This window comes from Nicotiana sylvestris, chromosome 5 (assembly GCF_000393655.2).
Source record: "Nicotiana sylvestris chromosome 5, ASM39365v2, whole genome shotgun sequence".
Lineage (NCBI taxonomy): Eukaryota > Viridiplantae > Streptophyta > Magnoliopsida > Solanales > Solanaceae > Nicotiana > Nicotiana sylvestris.
Window position 1 is genome coordinate 176606930 of NC_091061.1, and position 19848 is coordinate 176626777.

At 39.5% G+C, this 19848-nt stretch overlaps 2 protein-coding genes across 2 annotated transcripts; one reads left to right on the top strand and one right to left on the bottom strand.

Annotated features, from left to right (window-relative positions):
• Window positions 1–5146: 5146 nt before the first annotated feature.
• On the top strand, window positions 5147–7609 carry LOC138869700 (uncharacterized). The gene is made up of 3 exons (XM_070147346.1): window positions 5147–5446; window positions 7180–7247; window positions 7522–7609. The coding sequence occupies exons 1-3, from the start codon at window positions 5147–5149 to the stop codon at window positions 7607–7609; spliced, it is 456 nt and encodes a 151-aa protein (XP_070003447.1).
• A 9242-nt stretch (window positions 7610–16851) lies between these two features.
• Window positions 16852–17529, bottom strand: LOC104213242 (uncharacterized). The gene has a single exon (XM_009762695.2). It carries the CDS (start codon window positions 17527–17529, stop codon window positions 16852–16854), a length of 678 nt encoding a protein of 225 aa, XP_009760997.2.
• Window positions 17530–19848: the final 2319 nt, after the last annotated feature.

Here is a 19848-nt window from a genome sequence, read left to right on the forward strand (position 1 = left end):
ACTCCTTTCTATCTTTCTTTAGCTTTCCGTAAAGCAGATTATTAAAAATAAAGCATTTTTCTTTTTCACTTTCTCAAAATTTCGGCAGAGTTTCGACAGTATTTGGTCATTGGTTTTCTAAACTAACCAATTAACCCCCTAACTGTTATTTCTCTCATTTCTCTTTTCCTCTTTTTCTCAATTTTCCAACATTCCCGAGATTCAAAAGCCGGTCAACATGCTGGTTCGAAACAAATATATGTACAGAACAAATAGGATGCATCAGGATGGTCTTTTATTTCAGGTTGCTAGCCCTAGACTGACCCAACCCCTGTGTTGAGTCCCCTAAGTCAAATGCAGTGTGATGCAATTAAGCGCTCTTACTAGGGATCCGGCATGAAGTCAAGTTATTCTAGGTTCAAAACCTGGGTATGTGTTCTAAACAGTGCACTCGAGCGGACAACTCGAGTCGAGGAGGGGCAGCGTACCGGGGACCCGCGAGATCGTCCGGCTTTGCAACTTATCCGAGCCTCTTTTTTATTTCAGGGTATGACACTAACAGAATAAGGAGTCTCAAGCAATAAGCACATCCCCGGAGGTGAAGAGAGAAGGGTGTCGGCACAGTTTATATACAGTTCAAATGATATCAAAGCGGTAACATTTAACATATTCAGCACAAAACATGTAGGAAAATCAGATATAACCAAATACAACAATTTACCTAAGCTCGAATTCTGAACCCTGAACCAGAGATTTTGGGTTCGTCCCCAGCAGAGTCGCCAGAGCTGTCACACCTCCTTTTTCACTTACACCCGCAAGGGCATAAAGGAGTTTTTCCAATTAAAGGACAATCAGAACGGGATTTATTATTATTATTCAGAGTTGCCACTTGGGAAATTAATGGTGTCCCAAGTCACCGGTTGTATCCCGAACCGAGGAATCGTATGACTCTGTTAACAGTCCGCGAACCAGAAATCTGAGTAAGGAATTTTGTTAACCCGAAAGAAGGTGTTAGGCATTCCCGGGTTCCGTGGTTCTAGCACGGTCGCTCAACTATTGTACTTGATTTTATCTGATTTTAATATATGCTAGCCTATGTGCCACTTATTCGTAAACCGCTTTTATCATTATATTTTAAAAGAATTGCAACGTTGTGGAAATGCGTCTCGAACCACGTTGCAATCAATGCACCCATGGTTGTCAACACATTTCGACTCCGTTGAGATTTGGATTTGGGTCGCATCAATGCGCACCCGAGTTTAGGAATGTAATTTTATTAAAGTCGTGCTTAAAGAGTCTAGTGTATTATTATTTTGGGGAAGGCCGTGAAATTCGCTAAACGGCCCTCCCGAATTCATAGCGTTTATTGAGGGCCCCCCATTTCGTATTTTATTTGGCGAGGCTCGTCTTATCATTTTATTAAAAGGCCCACCTAAAGATCACGTGCTCACATGCTCACAATGATGCGTACGTCTCGTTCATTGAGACTGAAGATGACAAAGGGCCTTGGGTCTATCAAGTTTTTGAAACAGTGTCGGTCGAGAAGGTTCCAGAAGGGAAATATATTCCAACTCCAAAGATAACCTCTACATCCGTCATGGTGGCCTATGAGATGCTGAAAAATGGTTGTTTGCCAGGTAAAGGTCTGGGTGCGTCCCTGCAGGGTGTCATACAGCCAGTGTCCCTCCTTGAAAATTTGGGTACATTCGGTCTTGGATTCAAACTTACAACGGCAGATGTGAAAAGGGCTACAAGGTTAAAACAGAAGGCATGGGCACTTCTGAAACCTATTCCACGTCTCTCCAGGTCTTTTGTCAAGCTCGGTGCCAGGAAATTCCTAGTGACGACAGTTCCAAGTTCTGTGGTTGACATTGATAAAGAGTTAATTGAAAAGTTCTAAAGGTTGTTTGATGATGTGAACATGGTAGAAGTTGGAGAAGGCTCTAACAAAGAGGACGTGCAGTTCGTCAGGCCGAATGTAAAACTTAACAATTGGAAGGCTACTCCTCTCTCTACTCGGAAGGAGTCTTGGTAGTTTGTTTTGTTTTCCTTTCTATCTGAGTCATTCCAGGGTTGTGACCTAGACTTTTTTTTTTTGCTTGTTGATGTACAAACTCTGTTATCCTTTATTTTCAATAAAATGCAATTTCCCTTTTCCATCATTTCTGACAGTTTCATTTTTGTTTTCTTTTCTTCTTTGTATAGTTCTGTTTATACTGGTTTCAATGACATGACATGCATGAGGAATCTTCGGCTCAGTCGTAAAAGTGAATCTAATTCTGAAATAATAATCCAAAAAATAGAGTGTGATGATAAATCAGAATATGATGGGGATGAGGCCTCTGAAGAGATTAGTAAGGAACTAAATCATTTTGAAGAAAAACCCAAGCCTAACCTGAATGATACGGAAACAATCAATTTAGGGGACCCAGATAATGTCAGAGAAACTAAGATAAGTGTCCATCTTGAACCGCAAATCAGGGAAGAGATAATTAAAGCATTGTTTGAGTATAAGGATATTTTTGCATGGTCGTATGATGATATGCCAGGCTTGAGTACTGATCTGGTGGTCCACAAATTGCCAATTGATCCAGCATTCCCTCCCGTTAAGCAGAAGTTGAGAAAGTTCAAAACTGACATGAGTGTGAAGATCAAAGAAGAAGTCACAAAGCAACTTGATGCAAAGTTCATTCGGGTCACGCGTTATCCCACGTGGTTAGCCAATGTTGTGCCTGTGATAAAGAAAGATGGTAAGACTAGAGTGTGTGTTGATTACCGTGACCTTAATAAAACAAGTCCAAAGGACAATTTCCCACTATTGAATATCCACATTTTGATTAATAATTGTGCCAAGCATGATATTGGGTCTTTTGTAGACTGTTATAGGGGTATCATCAGATTTTGATGGATGAGGAAGATGCGGAAAAGATGGCATTCATCACATCGTGGGGAACATATTGCTACCGGGTGATGTCTTTTGGTTTGAAAAATACTGGGAAACTTATATGAGGGCGATGACAACTATATTCCATGACATGATACACAAGGAGATTGAGGTTTACATGGATGATGTGATCATAAAGTCCAGGAAGCAGTCTGACCACTTTAGAGATTTGAGAAAGTTTTTTCAGAGGCTCCGCAGGTACAATCTTAAGCTTAACCCTGCAAAGTGTGCATTTGGTGTTCCATCTAGGAAACTATTGGGGTTCATAGTCAGTCGACGGGGCATTGAGTTGGATCCATCAAAGATCAATGCTATCCAGAAATTGCCATCGCTAAAGAACAAGACCGAGGTGATGAGTCTGCTAGGGAAGCTGAACTACATCAGCAGGTTCATTGCTCAACTCACGACAACTTATGAGCCCATCTTTAAGCTGCTAAAGAAGGATGTCGCGGTCAAATGGACTGATGAGTGCCAGGAAGCATTTGATAAGATCAAAGAGTATTTGTCGAATCCACCTGTGTTGGTCCCGCCAGAACCCGGGAGACTTTTGATTCTGTATTTGACAGTCTTGGATAACTCATTTGGTTGTGTGTTGGGTCAGCATGACATCACTGGCAGGAAAGAGCAAGCCATCTATTATCTCAGTAGAAGTTTACATCTTATGAGGTCAAGTATACTCCCCTTGAGAGGACATGTTGTGCCCTGACTTGGGTAGCACAGAAGTTGAAGCATTACTTGTCATCCTACACTACTTACCTCATTTCTCGCTTGGATCCTTTGAAGTATATCTTTCAGAAGCCCATGCACACAGGAAGGCACGCAAAGTGGCAGATCTTGCTCACAAAGTTTGACATCGTATATGTGATTTGGACAGCGATAAAAGCCCAAGATTTAGCCGATCACTTGGCCGAGAACCCGGCGGATGAAGAATATAAACCTTTGAGGAATTACTTCCCAGATGAAGAGGTAATGCATATCGACAAGATCGAGAAAGATGAAAAGCCCGGTTGGAAACTTTTCTTTGATGGGGCTGCCAACATGAAAGGTGTCGAGATAGGGGCAGTGCTTATTTTTAAAATAGGGCATCACTACCCTGTTACGACCCAGCTATATTTCTACTGTATCAACAACATGACTGAGTACGAGGCATGCATTCTAGGAATAAGGCTAGTTGTGGATATGGGAATCCAGGAAGTCTTGGTCTTGGGAGACTCGGACCTTCTGGTGCACCAGATTCAAGGAGAATGGGAGATACAGGATTTAAAGCTTATACCATATCGACAATGTCTGCATGATCTTTGTCAACAGTTTCGATCAATAGAATTCAAGCATATTCTAAGGATCCATAATGATGTTGCCAATGCTTTGTCTACCTTGGCGTCAATGTTGCACCATCCGAACAAAGCTTATGTTGACCCTCTGCATATTAAAGTTTGTGATTAGCATGCCTACTGTAATGTGGTTGAGCAAGAACTCGATGATGAACCGTGGTTCCATGACATCAGGGAGTATATTCGGATGGAGGTATATCCGGTACAAGCCACAGGTGATCGAAAGAGAACAATTCGGCGTTTGGCTAGTGGATTTTTCTTGAGCAGGGGAGTCTTGTACAAAAGAACTCCAGATCTTGGGTTGTTGAGATACATCGACACAAAGCAAGCCACTACTATCTTGACTGAAGTACATTCCGGAGTTTGCGGGCTGCATATGAGCAGGTATGTTCTGGCAAAGAAAATTCTTTGAGCAGGTTATTATTGGCTCACCATGGAATGAGATTGCATCAGCTTTGTGCGCAAGTGTCATCAATGACAGGTACATGGAGACTTGATTCATTCTCCGCCATCTGAGTTGCACACATTGTCTGCACTGTGGCCCTTTGTTGCTTGGGGCATGGATGTCATTAGACCAATTGAGCATGCAGCATCAAACGGGCACAGGTTCATTCTAGTGGCCATTGACTATTTCACTAAGTGGGTTGAAGCTAAAACTTTCAAATCTGTGACCAAGAAGGCAGTGGTCGACTTTGTTCATTCAAATATCATTTGTCTGTTCAGAATCCCAAAGATAATCATCACAGATAATGGTGCTAATCTTAACAGTCATTTGATGAAAGAAATATGCCAATAGTTCAAGATTACGCATTGGAATTCCACTCCGTACCGCCCCAAGGAAAATGGAGCTGTCGAGGAAGCCAACAAGAACATAAAGAAGATACTTCGGAAAATGGTGCAAGTTTCCAGGATATGGCATGAAAGGTTGCCCTTTGCATTGTTGGGTTATCACACTACTGTTCGCACTTCAGTAGGTGCGACTCCTTATTTGTTGGTATATGGCATTGAAGCAGTGGTACCCACGGAAATTGAAATTCCATCCCTTCGGATTGTTGCTGAAGTCGAAATTGAGGATGATGAGTGGGTCAAAACCCGTTTGGAGCAATTGAGTTTGATTGATGAGAAAAGATTGGCAGCAGTGTGTCATGGCCAGTTGTATCAAAAGAGAATGGCAAGAGCATATAACAAGAAGGTGCGTCCTCCGAATTTTGAAATGGGTCAACAAGTATTGAAGTGCAGCCTTCCACATTAGGCTGAAGCAAAAGGCAAGTTCGCCCCAAATTGGCAGGGGCCATTCATCGTAACAAGAGTGTTGTCCAGTAGTGCTTTATATTTAAAAGACATAGAAGGAAAATATGTAGATATGGCTATCAATTCTGATGCAGTCAAAAAATATTATGTATGATTTCTTTGGTTTGCCTAAATTATTGTTTGTACTTGGCATATTATGAAGATTGGAATAATAAAGGCATTTTGTTCTGTTATCTAAACACTTTATCTTTTGGTACCCCTTTGAGCCTTATTTATTTTCTTTCATACCCCTCTTTTGAAATCAATAGCGATATTCAGAAATACGAATGCAAAAGGTAAGTAAAAAAGAAAAAGAGAAAAGAGAAGAGAAAAAAGAAAGAAAGGAATAAAAAATGAAAGAAAAAAAAAAGGGGGAAAAGAAGAAAGAAAAGAAAAAAGAGAAAAAAAAAAAAGCACAAAAAACAAAGCAATTCGTATGACATGAACTACGTTCGACCTGATTCCTTTCAAGGATACGTAGGCAGCCTCACGGTTCAGTCCCATCAAATCAAAAATTCGAAAATCCCCAAACAAAGAAACTGGGGCAGAAAGTTGTGGTTGTTGTAAGAAATCTAATTCCAAAAGTTGTATTTTTGAACCAATTCAAGTTGTTTTGAGCCTTTTGATATCCTTTCTTTCTAACCCTATCCAAAAACTCACATTATGGTCCAAAGAAAGACCTTCCGATCAGTCTTCGATAGATGCCAAGTCGAGCAAGTAGAGGTGTTATTCATATCAGGGGCAACACTCCGGTCTAAGCAGGAAAATGAAAAAAATGAGAGAGTCTTATTGGTGAAAACCTTCTCAGGAACCGTAAGGCGATGGAAAGCTCAGAGAAATTAAAAAATGAAAGAGTCTTACTGGTGAAAACCCTCACAGGCACCGTAAGGCGACGATGAGTTTGAACGAATAAATGAGAGAGGTTTGCTGGTGAAAACCCTTCAGGGCACCGCAAGCCGAATAAGGTTGTTGACTTTGCAAAGGAATCGAATTATGGGAACCCCATGCATAAAGTGTGAAGACTGAAAAGGATTGAATGAATGGACTAGGTTGTTTAATCCAAAATGCATGTCATGATCATTGGTGCCAGCAGCTTCACTCAGATAAGTCCCTTTTTTCTTACTTCCTCAAATAGTCCTTCTATTTTTTATTTTTCTTCCCTACTCATAACTCTCGAAGTCATTGCATTTCATTTCTTTTGAGTTTATATTTCTAAGGTTTTTCCAACGTCAGCCTTGTTTAAGCAATTAAGAAAGGATTTCAAAGCTTACTACCAACTTCCAAAATTTCACAAAGCAAAGTGCGGCCACAGCTTACCAGAAATAGCATGTTGCGAAAGTGGAAAATAAGGTGTTAACCAAAGTTCAGGCGGTCGAGTGGTTTGTCAATTTTGTTGGAAGATACAGAGGTTCAAATTGGAAGGACAAAAATGTAAAACAATTGGTTAAGTGTAGAGCATTCGGGTCATTCAGGGTCCTGTGGTTGAAATTCAATCAAAAATGCAAACAATTCTTGGCCAGTTCAAGGCGGACAGTCAAAGAAAAGCATGGAAACAAAAGGGCCACCTTCATCAAGAATGCCGCAAACTAACCACCACATTTTCAAACTGACGAGATTTTTCTTTGATTGAAACAGGGGCAGAAAATTTCGTTTGTTTCGGAGAAATCCTCCGTGAGGAAAGCAAGTGCCAGACAGGCTTGGCAGTAAGTTCCAGTACCCTCTTGGATAACAGGATTTAGTAAAATTTTGTGACCCTCGCGAATGACAAGGTCTAACGAGAGGTTTAATTTTAGGAAGTATAATTTGGCATTTAAGTTTCCACTTTTGAGATGAGGCTTGGTTTGAAATTTCCAGGATAAAGTAATTTAGTTTAGAATTTATTTTGATAACAAGAAGCGGTTAACACTCACAGATGTTCCCAATATCAAACTGGAGTAGAAAAATTTATTTTGTTTTGTCTGTTTTTGTTGAAATCAGGTGCCCACCTGTAGAACAAGGGAGAACAACTCAAGTTTCAAAGGAAAACGGTGTGAGTCCGGCAATCAGGCACCCACCTAGAGAATAAAGGGAAAGCAGCAATGTTCAAAGGAAGATGGTTCAAGGTCAGCAATCAGGAGCCCACCGGAGAACAAGGGAAAACAAGCCAAGTTCCGAGGAAAAGTAGTACAAGTGTTGGAAATTAGGCACCCACTTGGAGAACAATGAGAAGCAGTTCAAGTTTCAAGGAAAAACAGTAAAGTTTTGGCAATTAGGCACCACCCGGAGAGCAAGGGAATACAGTTGAAGTTTTGGCAATCAGGCGCCCACCTGGAGAGCAAGGGACTACAGTGGAAATTTCGGCAATCAGGCGCCCACCTAGAGAGCAAGGGAATACAATTAAAGTTTTGGCAATCAGGCGCCCACCTGGAGAGCAAGGGAATACAGTTAAAGTTTCGGCAATCAGGCTCCCACCTGGAGAGCAAGGGAATACAGTTCGAGTTTGGGCAATCAGGCACCCACCTGGAGAGCTAGGGAATACAGTTTGAGTTTTGGCAATCAGGCGCCCACCTGGAGAGCAAGGTCATATAGTTGAAGTTTTGGCAATCAGGCGTCCACCTAGAGAGCAAGGGAATACAGTTGAAGTTTTGGAAATCAGGCGCCACCTAGAGAGCAAGGAAATACAGTAAAAAGTTTTGGCAATCAGGCGCCCACTTGGAGAACAAGGAAAGCATGTTCAAGTTTCAAAGGAAGACAGCACAGGTTTCAAGGAAAAACAGTTTAAGGTAACGAAGGGAATACAATTCAAAGTTTGGGTAATCAGGTGCCCGCCTGGAGAACAAGGGAGTACATTCAAAGGTTAGCAATCAGGCGCTCGCCTGGAGAATAAAGGAATTCACTTTAGAATACAATTCAAGTCAGCAACAAAGGAAGCTCACCTGGAGAATACAAGTCAGCAGAGCAGCAGAAATTGCAAGATCAAGTTTGAATATTGTAGATAAGATTCGTGAAATTCATAGATCATAGTTTAGTCTAGCTTCTTTTATTTTGTCTTGGTGTAATAAGGAATTCAGCAAGCAGTAGCAGTAGCAACAGCAACAACAGTGAAATTACAACTTCCTGGAAGTCCCAGCTACCGAAACTTCCCGAACTACACTAACCTGATTCTTTTATAGCCAAGGATATGTAGGCAACCTCGGAAGCAAGGTACGGTCAAATCTTTCAAAATGCTTCCCACGGAGTATTCAAACGGGCAAAAATCACTCGTATCCGCTCACTTTATCATTGCACGAAAACTCGTCGTGTTTCAGACCAAAGAGGGGCAGCTGTGAGCACGTGATTTTTGCCCTATAGGAATTACTCCCATAAAATACAAGAAAAAAATCCATTTTTTACAATTTTATAGGATTTTGTGGGAATTTGTGCTAATTGTTTGCATTTCTATGCATGTTTATTTTTGTTAAAATCATGAAAATGCCAAAAATACCATGCATTGCATTTAGGTTTCATTTTCATTTTTTAGGATTAATTAGTAAATTATTTGTTTTACTAGAAAATTAAAATTACAAAAAAATGGCTCATTTTACATTTTTTACCCTTTAATCTTTAGATTATTGAGTTTTCTCTTTTAATTTTGGATCAAGTAATTTTCATAAATTTTGCAATAAATAATTAGTTTAATTTTACGAATTAGATCAATTTAGGATTTAATTTAGGGTTTTAATATAGAAAAAGAAAATATATATATAAAAGCAATCAAAGGAAAAAGGAATTGTGAAAAAGGGTCTGATTTATGCTTTTAATTTGGGCCAAATTTTTGCACCCAACCCGTCCAAACCATGCCCAAACAAAATCCCTACCCGGTCCAGCCCCCTATTAACCAAACAACACCGTATTGGAGGTGTTTAATCCCAATCGTTGATCTCCATTAAGCAAACAGTTGGGAACTAAGGCCTCCCTTAGTATAAGACTGTCCGAACTAACCCCTACCCCCTCAGAACCCCCCTCCCCCCACTTCACTCTCGTCTCTCTCAATTCCAAACCCTAGAGACCGCCTCCCTAAGAACCCCCACCGTCTCTGCCGGTGGCAATACCCTAGACTACTCCAATCCCCTCCAAATTAACATCATAGGATCTCCTCACCCTCTTCTTGCCGAATCTCCTAATCTTTTTCGCCAAATCACCCTCAAACCTCTCGAATTTCGAATCTAAACTCAGAATCCCGAAACTTAACTCGTCCAAACAACCCCAAACTCACACCATGCAATCCCTCACCCTTCCTCTCCCCCAATATGCCTTTGTTTCCTCTCAAATCAGCCCCAGGTCTGTCAATTTTGAATCAGGGGTTCTGGAAAAGCCCTAGGTTTTCCCCCTTTCCCTTTCTTGGGCAGTACGTGGTCGAGTGAACTCCAAACCGCCATTAATCGATTGTTCCTTGTTAAGGACAGTAAATTAATGATAGTTAAAGGTTCACACTTTCTTTAAAGAGGCTGTCAAAGTTTATGAAAGGTTCCGTCTGAAACGAGCAAGGGTAATTCTCTTTTGTTTTGTCTTATTTGTTTCCCTCTAATCTTTTCCTCTTCTTTCTTTCTGTTCTTTCTTCAAGAGTTTTGTTTTTGTTTAATTGCATGATTTAGGGTTCTGATTTTTTAAGTTTGTCAGATAGTTTCTGTGCTTAATCGTTAATGATAGTCAGTTAGTTTAGGGGTAATGTTGAGTTTGCCATTAGTTCATTAGGGTTCAATTTTTTTTCCTTTCTTCAATTTGGGTTTATTTTGGTGTTTAATGAAATTGAAATCAGCATGTTAGTATCATTTGATTTCCTGTTAATTGGTTGATTTAATTGCTTCAAAGGTTGAAATAGGTCATTCATTGGTTGTTTCTTCCTGAATATCAGTTTCAAGTGTTCAATTGTTGGTTGTTTCTGATCTTATTTCATGTTAAACCTATTCAGGTTTTAGAAACTCATGCTATAGATTTTGTTAGAGAAGCAGTTGCCTTGGTTTGTAAATGCCTAAGACTTTTAGGGTGTTAATTGAATAACTAAAAACTTAAGGGGGTAATTTGGGGATTGTTAACCTACGAGAATCTTTAGCAATTGATTGGGAAACTTCTTGAAGTGGACAGCTACCCAAAATTGTTAGGATAAGAGGCTGAAAAATGAAAATATCTGAAAGGAAAGGGACAGCTGTACATAAATCAGTTTTAAAAGATGTCCATAAGGGGTATTTTGGGGAAAAGCCTATTTCCTTGACTTGGAAGGCATACAACAGATTTCTGTTGTATAAATAAGGCCTTCCCCTCACTCTTTACAGACGAAAAAAAAAACAAACCTCAAAATCTTTCAAAAAAAAATCTCTCAAATAGTAGGCTTTTCTCTTTTCTAGTTTTAAAAAGAAAAACTGAACAATCTTGTTTGGTATTTTCTGGGTTTTGGAATTCTTGTGACTTGAGACTGAAACTATTTACTGACTATTTGCTGCCCTGCTCTCTATTTGTCGAAGTAGCTGTGTTTTATTTGTTATTTTGGAGCAGAATTCCAGGCACTAAGGTACACATCATGGCCTTATTCCAAAAACTTTGTAATCTTGACCTCACATGAATGTTAGAAGTGTTGGTCGAACAATAGGATGTATATCTATGCTGATTCTTGTTTCATATACCCTAAAACATGCTTTCGTTGTGCTTTAAATACATCAGTTGATATCTATTGGGCTTGAGTTTTATGTACACTGTTTTATTGATCATTCATACCTAATATTTTGTTTCATGGGTTGAGCTTTGTGTGTTGGCCAATGGTCATCATGTCTGCAGCATGAATCTTGGTGGATCTGACCTTGACATGATCAGAACCATGAGAGTTGGGAGCTGAAATTGATATTATTCATGTGTGGGAAGAGATAGTGGCTTTATGGAAGATTACTACCCAAATGAGCATTTGGTTTTTAATAGTTTAGGTTAATTCTGTTGGTAATTTCGTAAGTTAAATCTTGTTTAAACTTCATTTGCTAGTTAATTGTTATTCAATGGCTCAAAGTCTTGTTAATTAAGCATTGAGCCTACATGTAAGTAATTGTAACGTATAAAGAAGTGGTGAAGGTCAGAAATGTACTCTCCTAGTAATTTGATGTTGATGTATTAAACTCGTGGGAAATCCCAAAGGGGTTACATGATGATTTACATACTGTTGGTTTTTCTGGAATTTGCCTTTATTCTGTTTGGCCATGTTTGGGATTAATGACAGGTCCAAGAATATTTACCCCCACCCCTTCCTCCTTTTTCTTGCATTTTATGTTTAAGGGACTTTTTTATAACGCGAGGCTTGGTATTTTCGCTGGACCTTTGTTTGGCCCGACCTCAATATTAGGCATAGTTGGCGCTCATTCTAAGAGATGGGCTCAACTTCAAACCCAGTCCAATGCATGACTCGTGAGGCTCAGTTGGTCTGTAGCTGGCCCATTTTCTTTAAATAATCAAAATCATTTAATTACCTCGTCGCATGGTTGTAATTAGGCCCTAGACTAAATTCCAAGTTAGATTAATTTTGAATTGAATTGATCAAGAGCCTTGCAACATCCTAATTGAACGTAGTTAGTTTAGATTGAGGTGTGCCATTTTAATTAAATTACTTATGGCCCTCATACTAATCTCATAGCTTAGATATTAGAAAAATAAACTTCGTAGTTTGCTTTAGGCGCGTTAATTATATAATTATCACGGTTATTACTAAAATTCGGATGTACATTTCATGTGACCCGGTTTCAATTTCCAACAAGGTTAAATAGACATGTCCTGAATCACGGGTGCATTTCATATAGTGTGGCTTGCGATGTGTTTTAAATAACCTTGGAATAATTCCTTAAATCAATAAAAGCAGTTTTAAAGTTAAAAATGCACATAGGTTTAAAAGTATTTTAAAATTAGATAAATAGGCCAATAATAATAGTTGAGCGACCGTGCTAGAACCACGGAACCCGGAAATGCCTAACACCTTCTCCTGGGTTAACAAAATTCCTTACCCGGATTTTTGTGATCGCAGACTATAAAACAGAGTCAATCTTTCCTTGATTCAAGATTTAAAACTGGTGGCTTGGGACACCATAAATTATCCCAAGTGGAGACTCTGAATAAATAAATAAATCCCGTTTTGATTGTCAATTAAATTGGAAAAAACTCCTTTATACCCTTCCGGGGTAGTAAAAATGAGGTGTGACAATGAAGGGATTCAATAAAAGTAAAGAGTGAAAAGGTGTGGAAAGCTTAGAAAGGAGAAAAAAGGTTTGAAATGAACAACAAAGAGTGACAGTGTGTCTCTCTAACCCCTAAGAAAGAAGTAAATGACTTAAAAGGTCAAGAGGATGTATGCCAAAATGAAGCAAATGAAGTGCTTAAGGGAAGATGTAACCTACTTAGACCAAATATTTCTTACCCTGAACCAAAAGCCTTCACTAGATCTCCACAAAAGCCCTATATGATCTTGAGTTGAATGAAGCTTACATTAGTGGTGACTCACATAAAGGGAAAACTTATGGTACTTAGAGCCGGACTTGTGACCTTTCTTTGAGAGAGATGAGTGTGTTTCCACAATCCTCGTTCTGAGTGTTACAATCTAAAAGTGAGGTTTGCTTAAAGGAGAGTGAGGAGTATGAGTTTGGGTTCCACAATGACCAAAGTAATAGAAAGAGTTTTCTTGATGTGTTGAGTCAATTCTTGATGCTCTTGTGTCACGCTAAAACCATAGTACTTAAAAGGTTGAATGTTGTTAATGATTCATTTGACTTGAGGGCAATTGTTAGTCCCAATTGATGCTAGATGAGGTCACTTTAGGTCAACTGAATTTTCTTAGTTTTACTCTTAAAGAGGTGGGATATATTTTGTTTGCTTGAGGACAAGCAAAACCTTAAGTTTGGAGGAGTTGATAACTAGGGATTCTAGTTTATTTTACACTCTTTTTTACTTGAGTTTTGATTAAAAATGTATACAAATAGTCCCAAAGGCTTACATGTTGTACTTGTTTGTAGGGTTTGGTCAAAAAGGTGACAAGTAGTCAAAACCAGCTCAAAAAGGAGTGAAACATGCACAAGTACCAAGAACCAGTCAAGGCATTGTTGTAGCATAAAATCCATTGTAGTCGCAATAGACCCACCACGACCGCAGACCATTTAGTGCAGTCCGTGGTGTAAGAGTTCAGAGAGGTACACTTTTGGGGGCTTCAAGCAGTGCGGTCCACGGAGGATTTCTCGCGGACGCAGTAGCCTCTTCGCGACCGCAAACCATTTTATGCGGTCCGCGAAGAGAGGGGATTTAGAGACCTTGGAGCTTGGACAATTGGAACCAGCACGATCCACGGAGCATTTTGTGTGGACCATAGTGAAGCCACCGCGGCCACGGAGCATTTTATGTGGTCTGCGGTGGACAGATTCAGAGACCAAGAACTTGAAGCCAAAAAGCCTCATCGTGGCCGCAGTTCATTTCTTGCGGTCCGCGATACCTCCGTCAGGGGTATTTTTGTCCAAAAAATTCGGCCTTGTATAAATACTTTATTTTCACATTTTTAGGTCATCGGTTAGATTCCAGAGAACGTGAACGGTTGTATTAAGCTATTTTGAGTAATTTGTAGCTAGTTTAACACTGAATCTTCATTATCTTAGTTTGTAATCAAATCATATGGGTTATTCTTCATCTATTTATCTATTTTCTTCCATTATTATGAGTAGCTAGACCCATTAGCTAAGGTTGTGGCTCAACCCTAGTGTAGGTATTTGATGGGTCTTTTGTTTTAAGGCTTAGATGTTTATGGTAGTTGATATTTGGACTGATTTGTGTTTTCCATGTTGAATTAGTGGTTGCAAACATTAATTTGTGCCTATTTAACTTGGGCTCTTCTTGAGAAAGAGATCTTGAGTCTAGGAAATTCAGTCCAACAAGGAATTGGGGTGTAATCAAGAGATTGATAACCTCAATTAAAGGGGTAAGCCTAGAGATAGTAATACCCGACTTGAACCTATATTGCTTGCACAATTTTGACACCCAATTGGTCTTGAGAAAGTTAATTAGGGTAAAGTCACTCAAGTTACCGAGAGGTATAGAGTGAGTAGATCCGTGCATTGGCTATATCGCGATCCCCAACATAACATCTTTGTCTTAGGCTTTAGATCCTGTCAAGTATTCACCTACGAGAAAGTCATTTCCCTAGTGCCTCGTTAACCATTTAGAAAACCTTACAAGCATTTACTCTTAGTTTAATTTAGCATATCATTAGCATAAATTAGAAGTAACAAAAAAATAATTATGATTGGAAGTGTAATTAAAATCACTACGCACTACTAGTTTAGATAGGAATCTAATTCCCAATTCTAGCTCCCTGTGGATTCGATCCCGACCTTCTCGAGTAAAAGTTACATCCCCCACTCTTGCCACTTCGTAGCAGTGTAGGGTTGGACTTGATCAGTACTTAAAGACTCATGAGAATATCCAGGAAATGAGCAAACAAAGATGACACATATGAATATGTAGACCCTGTATCAAACAATATCGAAGCATCCCTACCGCAGACAAAAATAATACATGTGATCACGGCATCTGAGGCCACTGCATCTAGTCTGGCCGGAAAAACATAGAATCTAGCTGGAACGCTGGCTGGACTCTTCCTGGCTAAGAAATGGCTCACTAACCCCCCCCCTTCCTGGCCTCCACCACTAGGACGGCCTCTACTTGCCTGCCCTCTGCCTCTGGGCGGCCGGACGACCGGTGCTGCAATCATAGGCTGATGACCCTACTGTACTGCCTTGCCCCGAAGTCTTGGACAAAATCTCTTCATGTGACCTAGATCCCCACACTCGTAACAACCCCGTTGTGCCATAGACTGTTGTCCTGAAGCCTGAACCTGATGGCCTGAATACCCACTAGAAGAACCCTAAATGGCTGGTGGGCGGTATGAACTCTTTGGCATAGTACTGAAGTAGGCACTGGAAGAACCCTGATGGCCAGAATACCCATCGGAGGAACCCTGAATAGCTGGCGGGCGGTAAGAACTCTCCGGCATCACACTGAAATAAGGCCTCACTGGAGCATCTCGAGGAGGAGGAGGTGGTGGTGATGAATATGGGGGGTTGCTGGGCTGACCCTTCCCAAACTGACCTCTGCCCCTAACTGGGGCACCTCTAAACCCTCCAGAGAATCGGGTCCTCTTGTCCTTCTACAACTTCTCTCTACACCTCTGGCGGTAACCCTCAATCTTCCGAGCAATCTCCACCACTAGTTGATACTCAGCCCCATCTCAACCTCCCAGGCCATGCTAGCTCAAATACTAGGGTGTAACCCCGTAACTAATCTCTGCACTCTCTCTACGTCTGTAGGAAGTATTGTAAGCACGTGATTTTTGCCCAATATGAGAATTACTCCCAAAAATTCAAAATAAAAATAATTTTCCTTTTGTGTGCAATTTTGAGGATTTTGTGGTATTTTTTGATAATTATTTGTATTTGTCTATGCATGTTTATTTGTTAAATTAATAAAAAATACAAAAATATGTCGCATTTGCATTTAGGATTTAATTCTACAATTAGGAGGAATTAAGTTTGTTTCTACAAAAACAAAAAATCATAAAAATAATGTACGATGCATTTTTAGCATTTAATGTCCAAATTGTGTGATTTTATTGTAATTACTATTTAATTGTGTGTTAATTGTTATTGAGAGTTAATTTGCACTTTTATAAATTAATTTAGTTCTATATGATAATTTAGGATTTTTAGAATTTAGTTTTAGTTTAAGAAAAAATAAAAGAAGAAAAAAGAAGCAATAAAAATATAAAGAAAATCGGATTGGGCCACCTTTTAATTTAAATCAACCAGGCCCAAACCAAATAACCCCACCGGGTCGACCCGACCCAGTCCGCCCCATAACCCAAGCTAATCCCAACCCCCCTTTTTCCATTTTTTCATTTTTCATTTTTTAAAAACCCTAACCTAAAGCTACCCCCCCCCTCTCTTCTTCTTCTTCTCCAAACCACCCCCCTTCCCCTCGTCCCAAGCTCCCATGGCTGACCCCAAGCTCCAGTTCCAGCCTCCTCCTCACGACCAGCTGCTGCCCAAGTTTCGTCTTCATCGACGAACAACACCCCTCCTCGTCGTCTACCCAAACCACCATCGATACTGCTTCTTCTTCTTCTCCATGGCAGCTACTGCCCCGTCGTCCGTCTTCAACCATGACGACCAGCAGCTCCTTCAGTCGACCACCCAAGTCAACGAACCACCATGACGACCAGCAGTCCATCACTCGTCGTCCACCCAAACTGTCATGGCTGCTGCTCCTTCTTCTTCTTCGTTCCTAGCTCAACCACGGCGACCACCCTTTCTGCATCTGCTTCACCTTATCTTCCACCCAAACCACCCGCCGACGATCATGCAAACAACCACCTCCATTTCCGTCAAGAAGCAGCGAGCAGCAACATCTCAAGCCTCCGACATAATCTGGCACTATATTTCGGTCATACTCGTCCTTGGTAACGTTATAAAGATCACATCTGCACTCAGTGCATCCCAATCTATCTTCGGCACCTCGTGTATCAATTGCATGTACATTGAGCAACCATCCCTGCTCGTATCCCGGAGGTACTTCAACTGGATTGCCGACCTCTATACCATAAGGATCTGGAACATACGTTATTGTCTTTCGGGTCTCTGACCCAAGTCCAAAATATTGAGTAAGACCCCCATTGCATATCCCTGAGTTTCTCTTAACAATAAAATCTGATTGGTGGAACCCCAGATTGTCGTGGTACTTTGCCACTTCCACACCTTTTCGTTGATAATATCTTACAACAACCCAGTGATGAAGATATGTCTCATGAAGGGGTACAGAATTCCCTACCTCATCAACTACTTCAGCATCAAAATTTTTGATAGCAATGTGGCCTTTTGGGAAGTCGATGTTGTGGTAAAACTTGTTAGAGACTGATCCAGGTTCCAGCACAATCTTTGGTGATAAAAAGACAGCAGATTTCATCCATGAACAACCTCAAACCAGTGAACTCGATCGTCACTACATCAAAAATGAAAATGGTTTGAACACGGTGATGTTTGTTCAGTTTGTCGAGTTTCCGTTCGAACCCGGACTTCAAACTAGTAGGTTTCCGTTCTCTTTTCTTTTAGTTTTCGTTCAGTAAATTCACCTTCCGCTCCTTTTCTTCTTTCTATGATTGTGTTTGTGTTCCGATGGGTTGGTTTGAATTCGAACCCACGTCTTTGTTTGTATTAAAGATAATTCATGTTCATTTTTGTTTGAAGTTCGTTAGTTTTTCATCAAGTAATTTAATGTGAGTGTTTATGTGTTGGTTTTTTTTTTGATTTAGTATGAATCATTCATCTTGGTTATGATGTTGTTAGATTTAATTTAAAGTTCAATTGATTATTGAGTTTAGTGATTTGAATCTACTTGTTTGTTATGTTCAATTTGTCACTGTTATTGAATCTGAAAGTATGTTTGTTGTTAAAAATATTGTTCAGTCAAAAAATATTGAGTTTCTAGCCCAAATTTGTTGACGAAATTTGATTAGAAATTGGTTATAGCTGCTGTATTTTGGTTAGATTGATTAGGTGAATTGGTTATAACTGATGGGAGTAGAATGGTAAATTGCAGTATTTCCAGGGGTAAAATGGTAATTTCAGTAATTTCAGAGGGGTATTTTTGGAATTGAAAATTTGAACAATTATTTAATCTGAGTGTTCTGTCCACTAAGCGCTAATATAGTAAAATAATGCATAAAATAATATGTAGTGGGGGACAAGACATAATGGTGGGGAATTAATACATTGTTTAATATAGTGGGGGACAAAGCATGCGGTAGTGGGGCAATAAGGAAATTAAATAAGGAAAAGACATGTAGTAGTGGGATTACGGGGCTCAAGAAGATGAGACCTCTTCTTTATTTGATTAATTGTTTAAAGTGGTCTGTTTTTTGACATAAATAAGGGGAGTTTGGGCAGAATTAGGGGGGACTTTTAAAAATCTTGGGGGCTGGACACAAAGAAAAAAAAGGTTTTCCTGAATATTAAGGGGAAGAATTCCGAAAATATTGAAAGGGGATAGGAGATTGGCTGAATATTGAGGAAATATTTTGAAGGAGATTCGAAAGAGAGAGTAGTATACACCCGATATACAATCCACATACACTGGATATGATAGGGGTCAGAATTTAAGGGTTAAACATTAACTGGTCTTTCAATCTAAAAAAGATTCACTTTGTTTCTGTCCGTTGATTGTTGTTGGTGTTTCTAGATTTTCATTTGATTTGTTTCCTTGAGTTTGGTTGGTTATTTGCTACAACTTCATTGGTTATTGCTGAATTTTTGTTTGATTTAAAAATCTGTCACTGGTTTCTCGTTGCTAGTTGTTACTGGTTGCGGGGTGTTGCTGTTGTTATATGCTACTGCATTTCTGCTGATCTTCCTCTTCTTTTACTTCCAATATCAGGTACACAAATTGATACACTGGTTCTTGTAGAATGGAAACTGAACCATAAATATGAAATGAAGAGTTGAAGTTCTGAATTTATCTTAGTTATATTCTGAATTTTAGTTGTGTATATACATTATTTGGTTACCTCTAATCAGAATCATGTAGTTGTTTAATATATAATGGAACATCTGACAGTAGCTTAGTGGACGAACTGTCTATGTATTGCGAAAAAAATAAATGATGTAGTAACTCTGTTCAGATAGTTCGTTATTGTTTGATGATTATCATGTCTCAAAAAACATGTTAGCTGATTTAGACTATTCTTAAACATTCAACAGTTAGCTCATTAAATGAATAGACCGTTTCGGAACTTGTAGGAATATTGTTTAGCTAGATACTATTGGTTAATTTTAGCATGTAAATGGTTTAGGATTAAAATTAGATTGCCAAGTTTTTTTAAATTTGACAAACTGTGAGCATGTGTAGTATAATGTAACTAGGTAGTAACATGTGAATGAGATGGCCCAGGTCCAGTTTTGTGCCATACACATTGGGCTTGGGTCCACGTTGGCCAACGGGCTGTCCATATTGTGTTTACATTCTGATTTAACAAATTGCGTTCGGAACCCGACTATAACAATTCGTAAGCATGTAAATAAATTAGGATCTTTTCTCTTTCATTTTTAGAGACAAATTTAATAGAAAAAATGTAGGCACTTTAGGATTATCCTTTTTTAAAACAAATGAGATGAGATGAGCCCAATAAAATGCACAAGTTGCGGGGCCCTCAATAATTGGTTAATAATTGTATAGACTTCGGGATCGGTCGTTTAGCAAATTTCACGGTCTTACCAAAAAATAATGATA

Bases quoted from the DNA above. Each gene is read 5' to 3' on its own strand.
- LOC138869700 (XM_070147346.1), top strand. From the start codon at position 5,147: ATGGTGCAAGTTTCCAGGATATGGCATGAAAGGTTGCCCTTTGCATTG. The intron at 5,447-7,179 runs GTGCGTCCTCCG...TGATTGAAACAG, and splicing joins CAAGAGCATATAACAAGAAG to GGGCAGAAAATTTCGTTTGT. The intron at 7,248-7,521 runs GTAAGTTCCAGT...TGTTGAAATCAG, and splicing joins AGTGCCAGACAGGCTTGGCA to GTGCCCACCTGTAGAACAAG.
- LOC104213242 (XM_009762695.2), bottom strand. From the start codon at position 17,529: ATGAAATCTGCTGTCTTTTTATCACCAAAGATTGTGCTGGAACCTGGA.